This window comes from Grammomys surdaster, unplaced genomic scaffold, assembly GCF_004785775.1.
Source record: "Grammomys surdaster isolate TR1022 unplaced genomic scaffold, NIH_TR_1.0 66, whole genome shotgun sequence".
NCBI lineage: Eukaryota > Metazoa > Chordata > Mammalia > Rodentia > Muridae > Grammomys > Grammomys surdaster.
This window is the reverse complement of record NW_021604568.1, coordinates 7025415-7051062: the sequence shown is the minus strand read 5'-3', so window position 1 is coordinate 7051062 and position 25648 is coordinate 7025415. Positions and strand designations below refer to the sequence as shown.

The 25648-nt window shown below is 51.5% G+C and overlaps 1 protein-coding gene across 3 annotated transcripts in view; it reads left to right on the top strand.

Annotated features, from left to right (window-relative positions):
• Sh3pxd2a (SH3 and PX domains 2A) overlaps positions 1-25648 on the top strand; it is a 200814-nt gene that overhangs the window by 128503 nt on the left and 46663 nt on the right. For 2 of the 3 annotated variants that reach the window (XM_028772977.1, XM_028772963.1), the window contains exons 7-8: positions 17672-17716; positions 23715-23846. In XM_028772977.1, the coding sequence (XP_028628810.1) occupies positions 17672-17716; positions 23715-23846 (177 nt within the window). The remainder of the gene's footprint in view (positions 1-17671; positions 17717-23714; positions 23847-25648) is intronic. The other variant, XM_028772972.1, reaches the window with a different exon arrangement.

The following is a 25648-nucleotide window of genomic DNA, read 5'->3' as shown; positions in this document are numbered from 1 at the left end:
CCATCACCGTCGGAGCAGAACTCCACGCAGGAACTGAAGCAGAGGCCTCGGAGGAATGCTGCTTGCTGGCTTGCTCTCCACGGCTCTCCTGGCTTGTGGTTTACACAACTACCTGCTCAGGGGTGGCACCGTGCACGACAACTATTGATCAGAAAAAATGCTCCACCGGCTGGTCTGAGGAAGGCATCTTAAGGTTACTTCTTCCATATGACTCTGATTTGTTTCAAGCTGATTAAAACTGACCAACACACTCGAGTGTCCTGTCTCAAGTCCTCGGTTTTTTCAGTCATGTGACCTTGGACACGGTCCTTCACCTGGAACTCACATGATCAGCTGGAGAAACAGAAGCAGCAGCAGACAAACAGTAAGAGGTTTATTGTAAGGGCATGATGTAACCCTGGCACTCGACAGGGTGAGTTCAAGGCCAGCCTGGACCTCGTAGGGAGAGAAGGAACCAGGGTATGAGGGCTATTGTAAGGAACTGGTTTACACAGCAGCAGGGCTGTCTAGCCCAGCCTGAACCGATAGGGTAGGCCTGAAGAGAACAGACTGGACTCCAAGCACAGCCTGGAACTGCTGTCCACACATGCCAGTCTTCAGGGAGTCTGTCCTGTTGCTTTGCAGCTTCACAGCTTCTGGGTTCTGTTCTCCCTCACCACCACCCCAGTGCTGGACAATTCCACTTACTTAACATCCACTAAGGACGGCCTTTAGCCCCCACCACAAAAATGCCTCGTGAAAATGGGTGCCTGTGTGGGAGCTGGCTGGCCTCCCCAGCCACTCTGCTGAGCCTCACACCTGTTTAAGTAGCAATGGCAGAAGCGCTCTCGGGAGTGACTGGGTGAACATAGATTTTGAGGGCCTTCTGCCAGCTAGCAGCCAGAAAGGCCAGAAGTAGCTGTGGTAACTGCCCACGGTGGGCAGGCATTCCTCCAAGAGTCCTAAGAGGGCGAAGAAGCCCCGCAGCAGGGCTTCCGGTCAAGTTTCCATGGCTCCAAGAAAGATGCTTGACAAGTTCTGAGATTTGCCACTAGGGGGCACTGTGGCCCGTAGAGCCTCTGGGGTCGCGGCTTTGATGGGTACCACTTGCCAGGCAGAGGGGCCTTGGTGCTCCTTCCTACCCAGAACTCAGCAAGCTCCAGTTTAAAATGCGAGCAAGGTTGCTCAAGAGTGTTGCAAGATTCTTCTCTTGGGCAAGTGTTGATGTTTCTGATGAAGCCCTGTTTATTCTTGGAAAAGCTATGAGCTCAGCCTGCCTTCCATCTCCATCCGTGATCATTAAAAGGTCTTATTGGGCCCAGTTAATGAGATCAGTGCTGATGTGGTTCTGTTGTTGTTGGAGTTGAGAGTTTAGGGTTTGGCATCTGACACACTAGGTAGAATTCAAACCTCAGCTCGGCCTTTTGTCAGCTTTGCTATTGGCAGATTTGTGTTTATTTGTTGTTTATTGTAGGCTCTGAAAGGAGGGGAAGTGTTGACCTTACTTTTAACCTAAGAGTAAAAAGATTCAATCACAGTATTTATTTCCACTTTTTGAGCCCCAAAGGAGTGTAGATTCTGGGTGTAGGCACCCAGGATGCCTGCTTGTGTCACAGGTCTGCCAACTATATGTTCCTAAGTCCTTAGCTTCCGTATGCCTTAGCTTCATCTAAAATGGGGTGCAGGAGGCCGCAGACATGCACCCATGCTCCTCAAGGAGAGGGTGCTGGTGTAGGGTCCTTCCCTGTCCACAATGGGCACGTGCTTGTTGGGGGTGCAGAGTTCAGAGTGTGTGGGAGGTCCCTGGAATTGTAGTTGCAGGTGATTGTGAGCTGCCCAGCGTGGATGCTAAGAACTGAACACAGGTCCTCTGGAAGAGCAGCAGGGATCTTAACTGCTGAGCCAGTTCCCAAGCCCTGTGTTCTAGCCTCTTGAGTAACACAGGGCAGGCCTGTGTCTCTAGGCCTGGCTACAAGGCTGGGTGGGTTTGTTGCTTTGTTTTGGTTTTTTGTTCATTTATTTTTAATTGTTCTTTAAATTTTTTCACATTTTTAATACTTTTATATATTTTTTAATTTTTATAAAATTAAAAATTTTAATTTTATAAACTATTATAAAATACTTAAAAGTAGATAGACATATATTTGAAATATTTATTTCTGTGCATAGGGGCATGCGTGATGTATATAGAGGTCAGAGGGCAACATGTCAGAGTTGGCTCTCTGGGATCAAGCCCAGGTCATCAGACTTGATGGCAAGTGCCTTGCTCACCCAGCTGTCTGCCTGGCTCCTTGCTTTGTATTTTTGAGACACTTTCACTCTGTAACCCAGGCTGGCCTTGAACTCATAGCAGCCTTTCTGACTTGGCCTCTCCAGTACAGGATTAGAGGCATGAGCCAACATGCCTCGCTCAATTTAGTTCCTATTTCTTTTAAGTTTATTTATTTTATGCTTTTAAATATTGTATTTGTCAGTGTTTTGCCTACATGTGTGTCTAGGTAGTACCACGTGTATGCCTGATGCCTGGAGAGGCCAGAAGTTAATGTTGAATCTCCTGAGACTGGAATTGTAGATGGCTGTGAGCCACAATGTAGGTACTAGGAACTGGACCCAGGCTCTCTAAAAGAGCAGCCCGTGCCCTTAACTACCACGCCATCTCTCTCACCCTCTAAGTTCAGTTTGGAATAAAGTACATTTTTTTTTCTAATAGTAAGACTTACCCATAAGTACTAGCTACTATAAAACGCTATCTATCCAGAAAAGCTAGGCCCAACTTTTTTTTGTTTTTTGTTTTTTTTTCTTTTGTCTTTTGTTTGGTTTTAGTTTAGTTTTGGTTTTTCTAGACAGTTTCTGTTTTGTCAGCTCCCATTCTTTTTTTATAGATGAGGTAGCTAAGAGTGGCCACTTTTGCACGGTGAAGGTTAGACCGAACTTGGTTTCCTGCTGATTTCGGCAGGTCGTGGAGCCTAGTGAAGTGTGAGGAGGGCAACAGTGTAGCAAAGCCAGAAGGTCAGGGCCTCACGGACCTGGAGGTCTGCTTTCCCAGGGTTGGCCATACAGCAGCCATGTTCCTGCAGAGTGCTGGCTTCTGCCTCTTTGAAGCATCCGTTCACTTCCCTCCCACGGTGTGCCCAGCTCCCCTGACAGGGAAGGGTGCTGTCAGAGATTTGTGTAGGCAGACCATCGAGAACAGGAGAACTGTCACCCATGGAGGGGAAGCTGGAGAAAGGCCCTCTGAAGCTGGCATGAGCTTCAGGGTGTGAGCGGGGTGCCCTGCTGGAAATGACAGGCATGACTGAGGACGTGGGATTGAGATGGAAGTTAGGAGGGAGAGGAATCCTCGCTGGCAGGAGAGGAGGCAGGGTGGGGGAGGGGGAGGCATGAGAGAGATGGGGCTGGACAGGAAGCCTTGGAGAATGTAAGCTCCCCACTACCAAAGCAATGTTGAGGTCCTGATCCACGTAAACCTCCCATCCCCAGTGGAAGACCCAAGCTGTCTTGTGAACATGACCAAAATCCTCCTGGCACCCTCCTTTGGCTTGTCCCTCGTGAGCAGTGTCAGCTTCTGGCGCATCTCACCCAGGGTTGTGTTTGTATAAACAGTGTGACTCTTCGTGGCACCGGCTTCTCAGCCTCTTATCACCCCAGAAATACAAAGCCATCTAATTGGAACTGTCACTGATTGATTGAGTTTCTCGGCCAGCCGCGCGCGTGGCAGTCTGTGATAGACTGCCAGTGTTGCTACATGCCGTGTGATCGCAGATCTGTGGGTGCTTGCCACAACTCCCAGCCAAGGCAGCACCCACAGCTCAGCTGGCCTGGACACACGATGCAGAGAAGGAGGGAGGAGGCCTCCCCAGATCCTGGGATCTCAGGAGAGAAGTCGAGGTAGTCTTGAGGCCCAGCATCCTGCTTGTTGAGCAGCTTCTGTGTTACCTGCTTTCTCCTGCTAGGGGAGTAGGAAGCTGGGCTGGAAAAGACCAGCCTGAGCAAAGGCTGGTCAGAATTCTGAGCCTGCTCACTTAAATGGAGATTTTCAGGCCCTGCCCAGGCCCATAAACCCTGCATGGACTCCCAAGGATTGTTTAATTCTGAGGGAGGTCTCTTGTAGTCTGAGCTGTCATTAAAGTAATTTCATGATGGAGGCTAGCCTTGAACTCCTGATTCTCCTACCTCCACTTCCTGTGTGCTGGAATCATAGGCATGAGCCTATACTGTATTGCCTAAGAATTCCTAAACCAAAGCAGGCTTTCATTCTGGGCATAGACTGATGGCCACATTGAAGTTGATAGACAGTGAAGGTAGCAGGAAGAAAGTCCCTGGATTGCCCATGAGCCTGGACCAGCTCTTTGAAGATACTTACAGTTGGAGGTAACCTGCAAGGAGCTGTCAGAAAACAGGGTTGTAAACCCACCACCCCTGAAACACTGTCAGACAACAGGGTTGTAAACCCAAAATCCCTGAAACAGTAGCCTAACCTTGGGGCCTTGGAGATCAGTCACCCAAGGGCCTCCATCTGGCCTCATCAGGTGACAGTGGTGAAACTCTGCCATAAGGCTATGGTCCTGGAGAAGGAGACACCCAAGTTGTGGTCCAGCAAAGAAATGCTTCCCACCACGGACCTCAGCCAGAAAGCAACTTGTTGCTCACTTCAGATTTCTGGTTTATAGGCATGTGATGTTGGGACAACATTTCCAGTAACGATGAAGCCAACGGAAAAACAAAAGCTTGAGGGAAACGCGCCTTGCCCGTTGTATCTGCACCTTTTTCTGATCTAAAGTTACTCGGTTTAGAAACAGAAATGTGCCGTGTGGAACTTGGTTGGCTCGTAGCCTTGTTATAATTGGTCAGTTTCGAAATGGGAAGGCAAAGAGTTTTTCCAAAGTTTCAGGAAATTTAGGAGTTTGCAGGAAAAGCGTGCCTCTCCCTGACTCTTTCTTGCCCCCTTGGATCTTCTTGTCACCATGTGACCCAAGCAGCTGGCATAAGGAAGAACTGAGTTAACATTAGGACAAGAGTCTTGTATTAAGATATCAGGGCCATGTCGGGATCCCTTCATGTTCCTGGATCAGAGGAACATTGGTTCCCTGTCATGCCTTCCTCGGCTCTGCTTCTAACTGTATGTATTGTCTTAGGAGGCATGTCTGTGGTCTTAGGGGGCAGCGTTTCCTTCCTCTCTGGGGTCTCCCCTGCTCACCCCAGATCTCTGAGGGTTTCCTGAGTGTTAAACAGGGTCTAAGAGAGTATATAACCCTTCCTGCAGGAGGGCTAAAGTCCCTGTAAAGCAGAGATGACGAACCAGCAACACAGGCCAGACTGAGCCTGCCTTCGTCTAAGGCCTCATGAAGACTGTGTACATATGTGAATCTGCCGGGGAGGGACCCGCTCTCTCCATGCAGGGTTGCTCCTGCCCCTACCTCACCCCACCAATCTAGTACCTCCTAGGTCATCATTTACATTTGATCCCAGGGTTCTGATTTTGGAGCCCATCTCCATACTCCTGTGACCTAGGCCACCTCTGATTAAGGCCATTGACCCTAAACACAGCAGTGGCAGTCTGGGAGACACAGAAGATCTGTGAAGGTTGAATGGATAGGAGACCAGTTTCCAAGGAAACGCTGGTTCTGGACCTTCCCTCCATGGCCTTTTGGGCCCTGGCCATGGCTGTTTTATAGATTTCTTTGCTAAGCAATTGAGAACCTGTTGTGTGCCAGGGTATATGGTCCCAGCTCCAGGGATAGCAAGATGAGGAGGTCTTTGTCTTCTAGGACCCCCAGTTGGATAAGAGAATAAGTCAACCCGGGTGTCAATAAACACAACAGCACAAATACCACAGATGGGTGGGGCCTAGTAATCCAGGCACAGAGACCTGCCAGGAAGGCGCTGGCCCTCCTGCAGTTAATTTACTAAGGGTTTTCTTTCTTTCTTGTTTGATTCATTTATTTTTGTTGTGCCAGGATGTGTCACTTTTCTATTGCTGTGAGACAAAAACCTATGGTAAAACACTGTTACAAGGCAACCTATAGCAGAAAGAGTTTAATTGGTCTTCCGGTTCTGGTTCCATAGGGTTAGAATCCATGATGGTGCCGGCAGCTGAGAACTCACATCTTGATCCATATGCAGGGGACAGAGCACACTGGTGATGGTAGGAGGCTGTTGAGACCTGAGCCTGTCCCCACTGACCTCTCCTCCAACAAGGCCACACCCCCTAATCTCTTCCAAACAGTTCCACCAAGTAGGAACTAATCATTCAAACGAATGAGTTTACAAGGGACTGTTTTCATTGGGACACCACATGGAGATTAAACCTCATGCATGCTAAGCAAGTTGTCTACCACTGAGCTACATATCCCCGTCCATCCACACCCCTCCCTCTCCCCCCCCCGTTTTTTTTTTTTTTTACTTAATTTTGTGTTTTGAGACATAGCCTGGCTAAGTTGTCCAGTGATGTTGCCAATAAAACACCATGACAAAAAGCATCTCAGGGAGGAAAGGGTTATTTCATCCTCCATCTCTCAGGCCATGTCCATCTAGGGGAAGTCCGGGCAGGAACCTGAGGCAGAAACTCAAGCAGGGGGTGTGGGAACACTGCTTACCGGCTTGCTGCTCATGCTCAGTCAGCCTGCTTTTCATACCATCCAGGACTACTGTGTAGGGGTTAGTGCCTCCCACAGTGGCCTGTAACCTCCCACATCAATCATCAGTCAAGCATTTTCTTGATTAAGATTCTTTCCCGGATGACCCCAGCTCATATCAAGTTGATATAAAAACTTGTCAACACTGTGTCCATGAATTTGCATTTGAGGATCAGGAGTTCAAGCTCATGCTCAGCTCCATAGTTTCAGGTTCGTCTGGGTTACACTGAGATACTGTTTCTAACCTTCAGGAGTGGGGCTATACAAACAAATCCTATTCCCTGGAGTCTGAGTCTTGAGGCCAGCCTGAGCTACATGGTATCTCAGTAAGGAAACATATAAAGTAAACTGGGCATCTGGCTTCTGGGTATCTCCAAGCGCCTGCCCTGGGGTACTGTTTCAGAGACATGATACAGATCACCACTGGCTAATAGAAACAGTGTGCCTGAAGGCGAGAAAACTTGCTCCAGGGGCCTCCTCCAGCCTCCCAGAGGGCCCTGGAGCAGTCTCTCCGAGGCATTTGTTCACACCCATGAAAGGAGGGCAAGAATTCTAGCTGAATTCCCAGCCATGGGACCCCACCTAGCCATCTGGCATCAGGACATGCTCCCCGGGGCTCTGCCTGTGGTGGCCTCCTCTAGGGACAAGTCTCCAAGAAGCAGAACTTCTCAGAGTTGATGGTGGACCACACTAACAGGACAGAGAACAGCCTTGTCCTAGCACAGGGAAGCCTGGGCAGGGCTCTGAGGAGTAGTCAGCCCCCAGTGAGCGAGGAGCACAGTGACAGAGAGAATTTGTGACCCGGACTCCATTCCTTTCTCCCCGGTGGGAAGCTCAGCTTGCTCTGTGGTATGGAAGGGTTAACTCCAGCCCCAGCCCTGCCCCCCCCCCCCCCCGCAGGCACACTCAGCTGCTGCTTTCTGGACAAAGCTTAGTCACATGAGAGCCAGCTATGGGGATTTCCCCAGCAGTGATGCATGTATGCGTCTTATGTGCACGCATGCACAACTGTTCACGTGGCATCTGTGAGCTCAGGGGACCTGTCTAAATCCTTGCAGATAAGGGGAGGGCCGAGTCAGGAGAGGCTCAGCTTCTGGGAGACACCATGGGGGAGGGGGGTTACTAAACCAGGACTCCACCAGTCATGGTAGACAAGCATCTGCATAGACTCCCGTTTCCTGTAACGTCCATCTTATCACAAGGCTGTATTGATTATGGGGTCATAGCTGCAATCTTGCTATTGTTATGAACCGTAATATAAATATCTGACATGTGACCCCTCCCAAGGGGTCTTGACTCACTGGTTGATAATCCTTGGGCTAGATTAAGATCAGGACCACAGGTATCAAATGAGCTTGGTTCCCCTGAAACCAGTGGAGGAAAGACCAAAGAAGGCCCCTGCTCTTTCATCCACTGAAGTTTACTGGACACTTGAGTGTGCAGTGTGGTGGAATCATAGACAGGATTAAGACAAAGGGAAATTCAGGGCTAACTGGAGACGCATAGCACTTTGAGGGTGTGTGCTAAGATTGGAACTCGGGGCCTTTGTACATTCTAGGCAAGTGTTCGAACACTGGGATATGTATCTAGCCTAGCTTAGCATGTTTTTATTCAATACCTACTAGGTGCCAAACATTTGCTAAGGTTATAGTCCTAGTAGGTGTTCTGGAGCTGGTTGAAACAGTGAACAGCACAGGGCAAAGATGGGTGAGACAGACCAACCTTTTAAAAAAAAATGGGTATTCCGCTGCCAGCCTTGTGTCTCACCCTCCACCAAAGACTTCTATGACAACCTCTTCTCCCTCCACCTTAGCAACCCCACTCCAAAAAGATAGTCTAGACAGGAAGCCATGAAGAGAACTCTTAAAAATTGTGATAAGGATGCTGAGATGTAGCTCTTCACGGTTGATAGCTTCTGGCAGGGGTGGGGAAGAACCCAGTTTTCTTTAAGGGGCTGGCCACTGGGAGTTTGAGCATGCTCCAGCAAGTATATGGGCAGTACACATTGTACTTTTTTTTCCTTTTTTTCCCTTCTTTTGTTTTGGGGAGGTCACGGGTGGAGGGATGGACCTGGGAGGACTGGAAAATGAGTGTGGGCTTGCATATGGGAAATTTCCACATAAGCAATAAAAAAATATGGTGTTAAAAAATGGATATCCCCAAAACTTAAGATAAGAGACCTTACCTGGCCTCTGCAGCTTGTGAGCCTTGCCCAAAGTCTAGCCCTGTTACCATAAGGTCTTTGGGGTCACTCCCTGATTAATCTCTCCCAGGCTACCTCAGTGAGCCTCAGAGTAGAAGGACACCCTGTGGAAGTGGCCTGGGCAGAATCAAGCAGGTTGCCCAGGGTGCCAGGCTGCCTCAAGCCAGGGGCTTCTGGAGCAGACAGGATCACTCAACAGGGTGGGCCTCCTGGGCATACTGTGTGTAGGTCTTCCTGTGCTGAGGCTGTCCAGTGGAGCTGGATCAGCAGGAGAGCCCAGCGGTGCATGTGGACCGTGCTCACTAAATAGCTGGCAGTTGATTCTTTGATGATCTGATAGCCAGAGTCCAGAGTGAGAGACGGGATGTTCTACTCCAGATTGTCCTGGATGGGAATGTCTGTCCTGACTGTGCTGCCCTTGACTCCTCCCTACAGCCCTTCCCTCCTCCCTTTTGGCTCCTGAAGGTGCCTAGCCAAGGGGTAGGGAGATACAGGACTATACGCCTGAAGTAGTTGGATGACTGACTTATTGAAGTCGCCGGCCCGTTTTTGTTCTGCCTCCGTGTGAGCACACACAATGCCCTAGGTGGGGGCTGCTCAGCTCAGGGACAGCTGCCTCTGTGTGTGTAAGCACACACAGTGCCTAGATGGGGGCTGCTTAGGGATGTGGGTGGAGAGCCTCAGGGAGACCTCTCAGTGAGTGGGGTGGACCACCAAGGCAGACCACCCAGTGGAGGGAGAGGCTGGGATGCTGAGATTCTCAGTCTTGAGTTTATTTCTTCTCTGCTGCACACAAACAGCAGGGCTCTAGGAAAGGTAAGGACCTGAGAGCTGAGGGGGAAGCCACACCCAAGGGGCTGTGGGGGTCAAGCTGCAGCTGCCGGAGCAGATGCTCAGCCCCACCCACTCACTTCCCCACCAAGTGCTCCTGTGTCTGCCCACACATCTCTCAATGTGGCCACCTGTCTTTAAACGCTTGCCTCTCCCCGGGACAGCTGAGTGGTCCCAGTGGTCTCTTTCCTTGAATCCACTAGGCTGGACTGGCCTGGTTCTAGCCCTGGGAAGGCATCCTTTCCTTGGTCCTTTAGAAACTGTGGGTCGCCCCCATTTTCCCACCTGAGCAGACAGTCTGCCTGGTTTCCTTCAGCTCAGTCTTCAGGGCTCAGTACATTCCTACCCTAGGTTGGGTTGACCCATGTGTACCCTGGATTCTGGGAAAGGCAAGACTCTGGGGGAAGAAGACCTTTGTAGCTGCAGGCAAACTGTGGGAACGTGGTTGCTTTTACAGAGAGGAGCACAGCAGAAGTAAATAAGGCCAGAGGGGAAGACCAGAAAATGATGTCTCCATTAGGGCACCTTTCTTCCCAGTTCCTGGCCTACTTGCTTGGGCTGAACTCCGATACCATCTCTTCCTTCCTGTGGGGCCTTGAGAGAGGACCTTAACTCCCCTGAGCCTTGGTTTCCTCCTCTGCAGAAGGCAGGTCAATTATTGTCAGGATTAAGTAAGAAAATGTACGTTAAGCCGGGCAGTAGTGGCACACGCCTTTAATCCCAGCACTTGGGAGGCAGAGACAGGTGGATTTCTGAGTTTGAGGCTAGCCTGGTCTACAGAGTGAGTTCCAGGACAGCCAGGGCTACACAGAGAAACCCTGAGGAAAAAAAAAGAAAATGTACGTTAAATGTTCAGCACCTTGCCCAACCCCCCATCGGGTGGAGAGAGGAGTGCTGTTGTCTACTGAGTCTTAAGCAAATCAATCTCTCTCTCTCTCTCTCTCTCTCTCTCTCTCTCTCTCTCTCTCTCTCTCTCTCTTTCTCTGACCTTGAGTCACCATGTGGTCTTCTGGTCTGCGTGTTGCAGAGAGAGGGGATTGGAGACACTTAGGATTGTCTTGTGCTCCTGGTCCCCAGTGGTAACATCCCTACTAATCTTCTTCAGTATTTCCACCCACTTGGCTTGGAAGCCTGTAGCCCAGCCACTTAGGGCTCGGGCAAAACCAGCTACATAATTTAAAACATGAAAATAGGGACCCTCTTGTTCATAAATGATGGATGATTTCAGTCTCACTACATTAAGCTAGCCTAAGGCTCTTATGTCAATGTACAGGATCCCAGAAGGCTATACAGAACACACCTTTAGGAAGCCAGCCCTACCTGAGAGGCTGGGAAGGGGATGTGGGGCATGCAAGAGTACCTTTCTGTGGTGGAAGTAACCCCTCACCCTTCCAAGATCGTGATTTCTTTCCTCTGGGGAATCATATGAGGGGCTGTGGCTTCTGTTCATGTCCAGGGCTGCCTATCCGAGAAACAGTTTATATACCATCTTAGGTCATGTTCTGTTATAGGAACAGGATGCCTGAGACAAGGTCTTATGTAGCCCAGAGTGATTTCAAAACTGCAGTGTAGCTGAGGGTGACCCTCTTGCCTCTGCCTCTCAAGGTCTGGAATTACAGGGAAGGGCCACCACACCTTCGTTTATGTGGTGCTGGGATTTGAATCTGGGGCTTCACACATGCTGGATAAGCACTCTGCAAATTGAGCCGTCTCCTCAGTCTCAAGACTGAGTAATTGATAAAGAAAGGGCTTTAGCCAGGTAGAGTGGTTCACACCTTCAATGCCAGCATCGAAGATGGAGGCAGGTAGATACTTGGAAGTTTGAGAGCAGCCTTGTCTACAAAGCAAGTTCCAGGACAGCCAGGCTGTTCCACAGAGAACCAACACTGTCCTGGAAAACAAAACAAAACAAACAAAACAAAACAGGAAGAAAGGGTTTATATTTTAGTTCAAGGTTCAGGAGGTCAGAGAGTCCATGCTCACATGGCTGCCTCTGCTCACTAGCAGACAGCGGAGGACCAGGCAGCCATGTGCAGAGGGAAGAAACTAGGCCCAAGAGCCTCTTGTACCTGCTCCTGCTCCCCAGAGTAGCCATCAACAATGAACCCGGTGGGGTTGTTGGAACAAATGGAACCATTGTGTGTCCCTGGTCGACAGTGGGGGTGACAGGGACATGCTCTATTCATGAAAACAGTTACTGATGGTGCCACCATTAAATTCATGGCTGTCCCCTACAGGCTGCAAGTGGTAGCCAGGTTTCCTGGTGGCCTAGTCAAAAAGGGAAAGAAGCACACAGAGTCGAAGAAACTCAAGAAATTGGCCCTGTGCATAGTTGAACTGTAGGGAGGGAAGGAGGGGGAAGATTAGGATGCAGCCGCTACTTAAAAGCCGCACATTAAAGCACACGGGTATGAACAATAGAATTCCCAAAGAGGGAGAGGCCTCTCCTGAGATCTGGAAGGAGGGAAGGGCCGGGGAGAACAGACATTTTTCATTCCATGGGGCCTGGCGGAATCCTTGAACTGTGAAAACTGGTAAAGGGTGACCCACCCTGGTCCCCCCAGCCTTTGGCTCACTGTCATCCTTCAAAGTTTGGGCAGTTGGCAGCCCTGTCTCGTTCCTCCACCCAGACCTGCAGTCCACTCCAGGTTTATTAGTTCGGAATGTGGAACTGTTTTCCTCCAGAGAAGCATCCTGCAGGCATGGTTTAGGATTGGATTGGGGTATCTGGGGCTTGATTCCCATAGCTCTGTCGTTGTTCAGGGTGAGGCTTGGGGTGGGGAAGGGGGTGACCTTTCCTCATAGCCAGACCTTGTGGGAGTTTCTAGAAGTTCAGGGATACCTGCCTGTCATTCTTCTTAGCTTCTTCTTCTTCATCATGCAGACCGGACAGGAGCCAGGGTCAGCCTCTCAAGTGTGCACCAGACCCAGGGTCTTGCCACACCTGCAGAGACAAGATTTTTCTCTGGGCCTAGATTTTGGCTGGTATTTCTGGCCAGCGGGAACAGTTGTGGCAAGAATGTGAAGATCACGGATGAGAGGAAGGTCCTGTCTCTACACCGTCTTATCACTGTGGACCCCACGGCTTCTGCTGTAACCTATTTCTCATCATACCTCAGAGGCCTAACTCCTCCCTGCCTTGGAGATTTCTCAGGCAGTGGGTCATGAGAGTGTGAAAAGACTCTGAGGAAGATGTGATGTTGGGACTTTTCACTACCGTATTATGGGAGGAAAAGAAGATCAGATTGCTAAATGTCCCACGTCAGCCACCGTAAATGGCAATGTGTGCACAAGGCCCAGGCCTTTGCTCCTCTTGCTTTCCCCCACCCCCCATCTCTGCCTCATGCCTTGCTCTTTTTTTTTTCATGGATAAAGCAAACACCCGAGGGAACAATTTAAAGGGAGGATGGGTTTAATTTGGTGTCACAGATGTTTGTCCATGGTCAGTGTCATGAATCTGCAGCTCTTGGTCTGACAGCCTCTTCAGCGGGAAGCACTGTTCAGAGAGGCTGTGGAGCCGAGCCCTAGCTGCTGGGAGTGGCTCACCAGGAACCAGGCTTGAAAAGTTAAAGGCCATAGTTTCAGCCCGGGCTTTCTGTTTCTTGGTCCACCGTGATGCGAACAGCTTTTACTCACACTGCTGCTGCCCTGAACTTCCCCACCGGGACAGACTGAAAACAGTGACTGGAAGGGAAGCTTTTATTCTTCAGCTGTTTCTGCGTCATCACAGTAAGGCAAATGTAACACATTCAGCTACACTGCTGCGGCCTGTGGTGAGCTAGAACATGCGGGCAGCAAGGGCCCATGGCAGAGCTAAATTGCTCACATAGCTGGAGCTCTGAAGAGCGAGGCAAGGAAGGGCGGGGGGGACACACAATGTATTTCCTGGGCCATGCATCCGGTGACCCACTTCCTTCCAGGTAGGCCCCACTTCCTGCTTCTTTTCCACTTCCCACTCCATGAGGTCCAAGGCCACAGGAGCCAGTCACTTCCTTGAAGCTCATCAGCTAGGGACCAGACCTGTAATCCAGAAACTTGTGGGAGATGTTTCATAGTCAAACATAATGCTGCCTTCAAAGCTATTTCCTTTGAGGGGCTTGGTTTTCCAAAATTGAACCTGCGTTCAAATGATTCTTTTTTTTTTAAGGATGGTCTTTTCCCGGTACTCATTTAATTTCATGTGTTATAGCAAGAACTAGGTTTCTGCCAGGAAAGTCTAGGACATCAGTCAACCACTGTAGAAGTCAGTAGGTCTGAATGCTGTGGTTGGCAGGTGTTGAGTACTGAGGCCCAGAGAATTAAGCCCTTTCCCCAAGAGCTACCTCTCAGCAAGGCCAGGCACGCAGACTACCAATCCCATACCTCTCACGTTGTAGCAGGCTGAATCCGTTTTCTTCAGGACCCTGACTTCTTAGTAGCCGTGTGTGTGTGTGTGTGTGTGTGTGTGTGTGTGTGTGTGTGTGTGTAACGCAGCAGTTGGTTTGTGTTGGTCACAGCTGTTTCTTGGCTGTGCCTGCCTCTTGCCCTTGAGCCAACAGCAGCCCTGTCTGCTTGTTGGCTGGAGAGCCTGCTTGTATGAGCCAGAGGCTCTCCTCTGTTCATCAGAACGAGGTGGAAGGGCTCCTTCCCACCCTGGGAGAGAGCTTGCCAGGGCAGGCTGGAGTTACTCTCCACATCCAGGGATTGGATCCCTTTTAAAAAGACAGCCTTGTTTCTAGTCTATTTCCATTTTCCAAGTTGGGGAAGAAAATACCTGCTTCTGGAGATTGAAGCAAAATATGTGTGATCTCAGGTGTCTGCCCTCTGGTCACATCTGGTCTACCTTGTGCTTCTGTGAATAAAAGTTTATTGGAAAATGGCCCAGTCACTGTTTTTAGTGTAATCGCTGGGTTAGTTATTTATTTACTTTATTTATTTATTTATTTATTTATTTATTTATTTATTTAGTGTGTGTGTGTGTGTGTGTGTGTGTGTGTTTTACTGGAGATTGACTCTAGGTCCTCAGAAACACTAGGCAAGCACTTTACCACTGAGGTAAACATTCCCAGCCCTCTTTATATTTTGTGACAGAACCAAAGTGGCCCACACAGGCTTTGAACTTCTGGTCCTCCTGCAGCACCACCTCCCAAGTGCTGGGATTTGCAAGTTTTTGCTGCACCCAGCCCGCTTTTCATTACAATGGTAGATCTGAGTGGTCTTCTCAGAATCCACCTGGCCCTGGCACCTAAGATAAGTTTGCTCTGGTCCCTGGGAAGAATACTTCTTCCTGGGCTGTTCGAACCCAGGCATAATGCCTTTCTGTGGGTCACTGGAAGAGATTTACCTTTTTCAAAATGCTTCGTGAGGAACCCAGAGGGAAGCACAAAGGGAGAAGGGAGCAATAGGTGGACTCAGGCAGGTCAGCTCCCCACCCCCACCCCAACTCTGCTCTCAGCCCTCCCTGTCTGCAGCTACTCTGTCTCAGCTCCATGAGGTCAGTCCTGCCAGCTGCCAAGCTTGGTGAGAGCCTCTGGTCTCAGCCCCAGCTCTGTTTGTCTCTAATCCAACAGACCCAGTCTGAGGGCGATGGTGGGAAGTATCTCAGACTAGATGCAGGGGTTGCTTGGTGTATGTAGCACAGTGTACCATTCAGTCACCATCCCTGCATCCCGGGTCCAGCATCCCAGGTCCATGACTCCCCTGGTGTTCTCGGAGCTGTGCGAAGCTGAGAGCCAGGCTCATGCTAGCTACAGCATGGAGAGTTGCCGGCACCGTGGTTAACCTTTAGTAAGCACTGTTGCCTGCTGGTTTCATTTAGGCATCTCAGTAGCCAAGAAGGTGAGCATATCGCTTTATCCTGAAGTTTGCAAGTTCAGGACTAGGCTTTGAGGGGCTGGAGTGTCGGCCCAGTGCTTAAGAGCACTGACTGGCTGCTCTTCCACAGGGTTTGTCTCCCAGCATCCTCTTGGTGGCTCACAGCCATCTGTAACTCCAGTTTCAGGAGATCTGATATCTCTTCTGGCCTCCACAGGCACCACGCATGCAAATGATGCACAAATATATGTACAAGCAAATCACTTCTATACATAGGATAAAATAAAAATAAAGTTATGGAAAAGAAATTTTATTTTCGAAAGAAATAATAGGTTCCAAAAGATTAAGTAACTTACCTAATGGGTGGAGCCTGGGAAGGGGTGGAGCCTCAAAGGGGTGGGGCTTGGGTAAACAGAGGGATAAGAGTACTTGTTGTAGGTTTGTCTTGAACAGTAACTGAATAGCCCTTATGTGACATATGCAGTACAATGCTTGGTAGACCACAGATGCTGGAACAGTGTTGGCTGCTATTATCTGTGAAGAGGTCTGCAGGCTCCCCTCAACCCCAGGGCCAGTGCCAGGCAGCCCTGCTAGGGTTTGCTCTGCACATATGCAGCCCAACATTAGCCTTGTGACTGTCTCATGCAGCCAGTGCCTTGCACCTTGTGACTGCCTCCAGCAGCTCTGCTTCAGGGATGGCTCCATCCTGTCTCCTTCCCGTCTGAGAAATGTCTCTCTAACAGTCTGAGGCCCAGAGATATATGCCAACCTTCCGAGTCTACCATGGGACTAAATGGTCCATTACAGGCAAATAGTGACCTCTGGTGTTCATGATGACCTTTGAGCCCGTGATGGCACTTGCTGTGCAAGCCTGCAACTGGAGTTCGATCCCTGGGACACACGTAAAGTGGGGAGAGAGGGGCAATGGCTGGAAACCCAACACCTACAAGCACGCACACTAAAAACATTAGAAATGTCCATAGCAGTGATCAGGTGAGCTCTGTACCCCATCACAGATCACAGTGCTGATGGCGCCCTACCCCAGCCGAGCCCATACCGATGTGTTCCTCTACAGCACTTCAATTTTTTCCTCACTCTTGGTGGGAGACAACATAACCACGTTTCCCGGGTGGGTGAGGAAGCTTAGGCACAGATAGAATGCCCTGGTGTGAGTCTGGGATACAGTTCTTATCTCCTGGCCACTAGCTCCTGGGTCCAGTGTGAAGGACGCTGTATGACCATGGTTCTCAACCTGTGGGTCAAGACCCCTCTGCTATATTTTTTTTAATTTATTTATTTTATGTATATGAGTACACTGTAGCTGTCTTCAGACACACCAGAAGAGGGCATCAGATCCCATTACAGATGGTTGTGAGCCACCATGTGGCTTATGGGAATTGAACTCAGGACCTCTGGAAGAGCAGTCAGTGCTCTTAACTGCTGAGCCATCTCTCCAGCCCCACTCTCCCTCTGCTATTTTGAATGGCACTTCCCAGGGGTCTCCTAAGACTATCCGAATAAATACTCAGGCATTTACATACCGTTCATACGAGGAGCAAAATTACAGTTATGAAGCAGCAGCGAAAATGTATTTATGGTGTGTGTGTGGGAGGGGGGATCACCACAGCATGAGGAACTGTATTAAAGGGTGGCAGTATTAGGAAGGTTGAGAACCACTGCTTGAAGGAGTCTGCTGCCTCCCTTGGGTGCAGCTGTGGCAACCACTGAGCGGGACTTCAAGGCATAGTGCATGCGGTGTGTACTTGAAAACCACCCCGACATTTAAAGCATAGTGCATGTGGTGTATACTTGAAAACCACCCCGACGTTTGAGATCCTGGGTCTGGAGTGCTGAGCCTGCTGGCCTCTGACAATCTGTGGAGCCACCAGGCCCCATGGGACCAGCCTCCCACATGGCTACGGAGGCAGAGCCTGGCTGCCTTCTCCAGCCCACACTAAAGCCAAATCCCATTGCAGGGAGGGCCTAGGTCAGGAGTCTGCTTCAGAGGATCCTGTGTTTCGACAGACACCTCATTATCCCAGCCAGCCTCTGTAATCATACAGGCCCACGCCCCATAGTCATCCCAGGCCAGGAAATCATTCCTCCCCCTCCCCCGCCTTCCGCCCAGGGCGCCCTGAACCTCAGTGTCTGCAGCCACGCTTTGGTGGCCCTCCTGCCTGCCTAACGGTTTTCTCTCCTGCTTCTCTTTGCTCTCGCGGGGACTCGGAAGTGTGGTTATCCAGCTGGGCTGAGTCTCCCAAGAAGGACGTGACAGGTACTGCCTTGCATGCATGTGTGTGAACATGTGTGTGTCCCAGCATGTGTGCCGAGGAGCTGGTGCCTACAGGCTTCCTTAGGCAAGCCTCCCTTCATCTGCATGTGGGGCTTTCCCACCCCCTGGGCCTCCTGCTTGCAGGGAGAACGCTTTACAGTCCTCCGATGGACCACGGAGCCTGGTAGAGTGGTGACCAAGTATCAGAGTGAATGAGTGTGTACTGGCCCAGTGCCTGTGGGTTTGAATCCCGGCTGGGCCATGTCCTGCCTGTGACGCCCTGGGTGGGTTGCACAGCCATCCCAAAGGCATGTAATGCCACCTCTGTGCATATCGGTGCTAGGATGAGGGTGGGCTGCTGTCATCTTTGGCTTTATCACATGGACCTTCCCAGGAGAGTAGCCAAAGACAAGCCATCTCTAAGACAGTCAGCCCCTGATAACCAAACCTACCTTCCAGAGATTTCTATGGAGAGCAAGAGATGTGGAGTGCAGGAGGGCCCTTCCTGTGAGTGTGATGGGTTGGACCACAGCCCCCATTTCCCAGTAGTCCAGACCTTGGAATTGCCCCAAGGCCTTTGCCCTGTGGGGTGCCCAGGGATTTAGCCTGTATCTGGTCCATCTGGGTGGAGAGTCAGTTTAGCTTTGTGGCAAAACTCACAAACAGCAGGACTATAGTGCTTGCAGTCGATAGGAAAGAGTGATGGCATTTCCAGGGGGGTCTTCATCAGCCTTCCCTTTGAAGAACTGAGGGGGTGGGGAGGTATGGTAGAAGGTTAGGGTAAGAAGGGGGTCTTGGGCCAGTTGCTGGGTCAAAACTCAAGCCCCACCCCCCAATCCTGCCTCCCAATGCTGTCAGCAGCAGAGCTGTTGATGAGCACCCTGGAAGAGAGGCCAGAAGAGAAGGCAGTGGGGGAGGACCCCCTTCCCTCCTGGTTGTCCTATGATGCTGGCCTGGGCTTGAGCCAATCACTGGGCTCCTGTCCCTTTTTCCCCTCTGATCACGCCAGTGAGCCAGAGCACAGTTGGCCCACAGCAATGCATTCTATTCACCAAACGTATAGCTGAGAGGCCAGCAGGCCCAGTGCAGCCTGGGAGGAACTGGCTGCGAGGGACCGTTGGGTCTTGGTGGGATGCCCAGGGGTGGGAGTGTTATGGAGAACCTGTGGCAGAACTCCCATAAGGCCTGGCTACTCAAGATGAGTTCAACTCTCTGGAACCAGTGGTAGCTCCCCTCGTCCCCACCAAGGAGTGGCGGGGCAGCCAACTGAGTCCAAGGCTACCATCTCCCAGCCTTAGTTTCCCCTTCTGGAATCTTGGGGGAATTCTCTCAAACAGGAAACTCAGAGGTGATGGGCCAATGCCAGAGATCCCAATGGATAGGGGTCCTGGTGCTGCATAGCCTGGCATCCAACCCAGAGTGGCCTGCGAGCCTCTGAGCTGGCTCTCTGCAGCTGGTAGGCCCATGGCTGCCTGGAGGTGGGTCTAGGAGAGGCATATTGCAGAGAAGTAGCTTTAACCCTCTCCACCCTCCTGGCGCTGTGGCTTTTTCATGAGCTAACTGCCTCTGGTAGTGAGGTCTTTAGTTCCTCCCGAGTCTCCCATAGCCTCTGCTCTCTAAACAGCTGTTTGTACTTTACACAGGGCTTCAGCCTCGGTAACTTCAGTGCATTCACAGACCAGCCCCATGAGGTACTGTTCTTGTTTACAGATGAGAAAGCTAAACTCAGGAAGGGTAGGTGTCTTCCCCAAGAGCAAGCAAGGGCAAGACAGGACTGCCCTCCAGAGCCTCTGACACTGATACTAAGTTTGTGTTCAGGAATGTCAGGTGATGGTTGTGTCTGGATCATGTCCTATGGCCCCGGTATCAGAGGTGACTAGTCTGAAGCACATGGTCTGTTGGAGAGCCTTTCCCACCCAAAAGCCCAGGAGAGAAGAGAGACACTATGCCTGGCCTGACCTCTTAGGGAGCTTCCTAAGAGGCAGAGATGCTTAGGTGGGATTGAGATGGGAAGGGGGGGGCTACAGGAAAGGCTTAGAAAGAGTGTACACGGGGACGCGTGGGTGCTCAGTACACATGCTGAATAACGAATGTTCCATGGAACGGTGGAAGAGTGTCAGAGGACCAGGGGAGCACCAATCATAAGAAAGCCTGGGCTTGAATTTGCCCCTTATTCTTTAAGTCATGAGGAGCCATTGAGGGTGTGGGAGCCAGGAAATGACTGGGCAAAGGCCCAGTTTAGAAGCATACGTTGACAACAAAACCCCCAAGTTTCTATTCAGATAGTAATCGGAGGAATCCAGGTGTTGAGGCTGGGGTGGGGTAGAGACCCTTAGGTAGGCAGAGCCAAGGACTCTAATAAAGCATAAGGATCCACCTCTGTGCAAAGTCCGGTTCTAATGCAGGAGAGGCAGTGCTCTCTAGAAGGGCCCACCCCTCTGAGCAGAGCCAAAACCTCATCTGAGCACAAGGGGCTCCCTCCCCCTCCATCAGGCAGACGCCTCCAGATCCCAATTTTCCGGGCCTTGCCTGCCTTGGAGGGGATCCAGAGCTGCTGCTACAGATGACATCACCGCCCACCACCAAGCCTTTTCTCATCTGGATACCTGCTCTTAGTGCCCGCGAGCGCAGCTGTGCTCCAACACCCCAAGAGGTAGATGCCAGAGGGGAAAGCTGGCAGTGTGTTTGCACTGGGGGCAAAAAGGAGAGAGAGGAGGAGGAGAATGAATCCCACAGCTAGTGCAGCTGTCTCCCAAGAAGAGTGACAGCTTGCCTGCCCATGCTATGCGACCCTGGGAAAGTTCTCTACCTTCTCTCCTGATAGAGGCTCCAGCCAGTTTTCCAAGCAGACTGCGGACGAGGGCTGTGGGTGTGTAGATTTTCCTCTGCTTTGAAATCTTGCCTCAAATTTTTCTTGGCTTGGATCAAAATGAGCTGATATCTGTCCCCTCGCTAGCACCTCATCTTTGTCCTCATATCCCTGTCCACCGTCTGGCTGCGATCCCAGAGCTGCTTGTTCCTCATTGCCTCAGCTTCTCGCCCCTTTCCTCTCTTCCTGTTCAGTCATTTATTGTCCCCCTGTTTGGGAGCTAAGGCCCTTCCTGCTTTACCCAGACGGACACACAGTCACACACAGCATCTGTCTGGAAGTACATCTGTTACGCACCCAGTGCCTACCACTAATGGGTGCCCAGGCTAGTCAACAGAGGTGACAGTATTGGTCTGTAAGAATCCCAAACCCCAGTGTTCACCTTTCACCACCTGTGTGCCAGGTGTCTGGGGATGCAGGTGGGGCAGGGTCCTTCCTAGAGACTAAGCGTCAGTGGCACCTGTAGGCCATGTGTGCTTCAGGAGTTAAGAATGTGCTTGGTGGCATAGACTTGGGTACTGTCCCAGCTGAGGAGACTGCTTCCCCTCGTGACATTCAGGCTTCACACGTTCAGCTCGAGGCTTCGTGGAGCCTGCTGTGGAAGGTTACCGAGAGAACTGTGCATGATGCTGCAGGTGGGTGCTGAGTGTGGACTGACCCCAAGAAGCCCCACAAGGACTTGCATGTGACTGGCGCTGTCTGGACTTCGAAGCTCTCAACCTGCTGCAGAACTCCTGCCGCTGGCCCCCACGCCCCCATTTGGATCTTGTATTTTCACTCATTTTTTCACGTTTAAGGTCCCCTCAGTGTCTGGCTGCTTTTTAGTTTGGGCTACAGTTGCAATGACAGGCACTTATAGCCCCCAGGGCACAGTGGAAGGAGTCTCAGGGAGTGGTGTCTGTCAGTCCAGTGCATGGTCTGTTGCTAGCTGGTGCAGAAGCTGCCAACTTGTGAGTACAGAGGCTGGGCTGCCCTCCTGCCCAGGTGTTGGTTGTGTTTCTGCCTGAAATACAATTCTGGCTTTGCAGGGGCTGCCTGGGGCTTGCCTGTGTGCTCTCATGGGGTACACCTCAGCTTCTGAGTCTCCATGGGCCCAGGCTCATGGGTTTCTTTCTCCTCCCAGGAGAGCCTCTTTTTGACTCTTCTAGAATTCTCTGGCCACAGACCTTGACAGACCCTTCCATACAAAGGACACAGAGGCCTAAACAGTGTGTCTCACATTGGCTGCATGTCTGAACTGTGGGACAGAATGGGCTATGCAGAGTGACTCATGCCAAGGCCCCGCCCATTAAAGCTGGCTCTCTGAAGCCTGGGCATGAGAGTTTGGGGATTTAAAAGCTCCAGTGACACTTCTAAGCAGAGGGTCATTGTGTCAGAAAGACAGTGTGTGGAAACATCAATTTCTTGATTAGTAGAGAGGTGGACTTGAACCTTTGAAAAGACTGAGTGTTTCGGGTTCTCTGTGTGAGCCTCTTGAGCTCCTCTCTGAGCCTCTCATTAGTTTATGAGTTAAATGGGAAGAGAAAAGGGCTGTCTCAAGGTGGACTGAAGCCATACCTGCCTGGCATGTGAGTCAGACTCAGTCATGCAGAGGGAGAGGTGTGTCCGAGGGTGAGGCACCATGAGAGACTGAAAACACTGGGCCATTTCTGTGGCCACCCTAGTGGTGTTAAGCCCCAGCCTCCCAGAAGGGTGGTAGAGGTTTGCATTTGTTTTGTTTGGTTCTGAGGCAGGTTTTCTTGACTGGCAATGCAGGCTGACCTTGAACTCCCGATTCTCCTGCCTCGGCCACTAGTGTGGGAATCACAGGCTGACTGACAAGTAGATGGTTGTAAGAAATGTACTAGGAATTCCCTCGGGGGGTGGAGCGTCTGGGAAGGCTTCCTGAAAGAGGTGATTATTCATTTTCTGGCTTGTGGATTCATATAATCCACTAGCAGGGCATACTGTCTTTGGGAGTGTCCCCAGTAACAGTTGAAGAGCAGAAAAGATTTGACAGGACATGCAGCCATATTCTCTTTAAGCTGAGATGGGCACCCAGCCTGTCCGTTTGCCAGCCTGGTGCTTGTTTAATGAATGTCACACAGATACAGTGGCCAAACAGGACAAAGAACTGCCTTGCTCCGGGAAGCAGGGCTCGCTGGCCCTCTCTGATACACCCGGGTGAGGCTTTTAAAACTGCCCAGTACTTAAAGACAAGGGGAACCAGGCAGCCTCTGCTGGTTGAGATGGCAGAAAGACCCAGGAAGGCTCCTCTGGAAAGCCTAGGGCTGCTGTCTGCCTGGCCCTTGGAGAGCCAGGAGGACAGGAATGGAGCCGAACTTGAGGAAAAGTTGGCGTGGGGAGGGGCGTTAGGCTCGCCAGCACTGGCGCTGGGACCTTCTTCTTGGGTTTCAAGTAAACAGTCTGGGCCCTCCTCCCATCCCCTGCCTCCACCCCCAGCTCCTCATTCGACGGGTCTCATGTGTTTCTATTTAAGGGTTGCGAGTAAGCCCTAGTGATTGGCGGCCTCAAAGCCTCTTGACTCTCTGCTGGACCTAGGCTGTGGAGAAGTTCTCTCCCTCTCCCTCCTGAGGGGAGTCCTGCTGCCTTTTCTCTCTGAGTTTACAGACTTGGGGTAGAGGCAGGAAGCCTCCTGGACCTCCTGCTCCTCTCTCTTCCTTCTCTCCCCTGTGCTCTGGGCTCAGCCTTCATGGGCCTCCCACTGTGCTCCTGTGGCCCTCCTCTCACACCGCAGCCAGCCCGAGAGTCTGGAGAGATGGGAGGCCCCAGGCCTCTCTGCAGACTCCCCCATGCCGGCCTGTGACTAACTCTTCACACGCAGCAGCAGGCTTTTCCCTCAATTTCCTTGGCTTCCGTCTCTGCCTGTCTCTGCCTCTCTCCACCCCCTTCTCCTCCCCCGTCCCCTGGCTCCCCATGTCCCCCGGTCCCCGCGGTGCAGCGGGCCGGTGTGGGGCCTTGCTATATGGCCTGTCCTTGGGGCCCAGCAAGCTGCGAGCCCTGGCTACGGGCTGCTCCGCGGTGCAGAGCTGGCGACCGAGCAGCCTCCCTCGAGGGCAATGGACAGAGGGCGCCCCGGCCGCGGGGCTACAGCCGGCCGCTGGCTCACCGCGTGCTTTCTGCCCTCGCCAGGTGCCGACACCAACGCCGAGCCCATGATCCTGGAACAGTACGTGGTGGTGTCCAACTATAAGAAACAAGAGAACTCGGAGCTGAGCCTCCAGGCCGGGGAGGTAGTAGATGTCATCGAGAAGAATGAAAGCGGTGAGTGCCTTTGGCTGTCCACTCCTGGGTCCAGCCTGGCTCCTGGGCCGGCTGGGTTTTTGTTCCTCTCCTCCTCCCCCACCTCTGCAGCTATACGTTATTTCCATCTGGCAGGGAGAGGGCCGAGGAGTCTGAAGTTCCCCTGTTGGTTTGGGCTGCAGGCCAGCAGTTTGCCTGGTGGTGGAAGAATGTCTCCCTGGCTTGAGGCTAATTAGCCGGCAAGGCCAAAGTGGCATGGAAGCATCCGTTCCTTATTCAGGGACTGACTCGTGCCATCTGAGGCTCAGAGGAGATGGCAGCTTTAGCTCAGGGGTGCCCAATGACAGCGTTCCCAGTTGTTGAGATGTCTGTCTGCCAGTTAGAATTCAGGCAGGAGTGGGAGGACCCAGCCAGCTGGTGGAGAAGGCAGGCATGACATCACAATGGGTTCCAGAGTCCCCAGACCCCTAGCAAGATGTCTGAGGAAGGGCCAGGCCCTGTGGGAGGTTGGCTAGTGTCTGGGCAGTGAGTGGGTGGTGAGCTCGACTCCCTCCCGCTGAGCTGGAAGCCACCAGGACTTGGGAAGAGGGCCCAGGCACTGGATGAAGCCAGGTCCTGGAGGGGTCCTGCAGCAGGCCACTGTGTCATTAGGAGCTGACAGAGACCATGCCCATGGCTTGCCAGGATCTGCTGGCTCCAGGGTTTTTGCAAAGTGGACCAGAATCCCTTGATGCCCTTGGCAAGAAAAGGCACACTCAGCAGATGGAGAAAAATCTGTGAGTCCATGCTGCAGGCTCACGTGGCTATCTGAGAGCCAGAGGGCTCTTGAAACCACAGCATCATCCTCTGCTGCTTCCCCTCAGCTTGCCGGGTGGCACTGAATGGGTTCAGGGTTGTATTTTGGTTTCAGTTTCAGTTTGCTGGGGGCAGGCCCTATATATAGGTATACCCAGGTATGGCATTTGTGGGCCCTTCAAGAGGGAGGCCTGTCTTTGTTCCCTTCTAATATTTTGAAAAGAACACAATCCAAAGGGTCACTGTGTCCATTCTGTAGATAGAATGACTGAGGCACAGAGAGCTGGAGCAGAAACAAGTCTCCTGAGGTCAGAAACAGTACCCGGGACCTCTGAATGATAATACCTCTGGGTGACTGCAGAGACCCTAAAGAAATGTCAGTGGACATTCTTGGGGAGCAGAGGGCTGGACTCCTCATCCTGAGGCTGGTGTTGTTATAGCCCATGTCTCTCCCTGAGAAGTCAGGCTCTGCCCTTGTGCCTAGGTGGTTGGCAGTGACAATGCACATGTGACAGAACATGATCTGGTGTCAGATCTTGATTCCAGGTGAACACCACACTGGTTCCCTTCCTATAAAGTAACTTTATGGCCTGGTACTATCAGCCCCGTCTCCCAGATCTCTATGGAAGCTGACATTGCCTTGGGGGGTTGGCTGTGTCCCAGTCTCTGAGGCCTCCTGAGGGATCCTCACAACAGAAGGAAAGGCAACAGGGGAGGGAAGGTTTGTTCACTTGGGAGGTTGCTCCTAGGAAAAGCCAGAGCTTACTCTTGAATGCAAGGTCAGTTCTTTGGGGACTCTCCTGCTGCCACATGTGCCCTGTCACACCACCACTGCTGTGGGACACTGAGTAGCAGGAGGCGGTGAACCTCCGAGTCTTTGGGGTCAGTCAGCCATTGGCCAGGATGACAGAACAGTCCTGCTATGTGATTCCAAGAGTCCAGGCTGAGTGTGGTGGCACATGCCTTTAATCCTAGCATTCAGGAGGCAGAGGCAGACAGTGTCTGTGACTCTGAGACTAGCCAGGTCT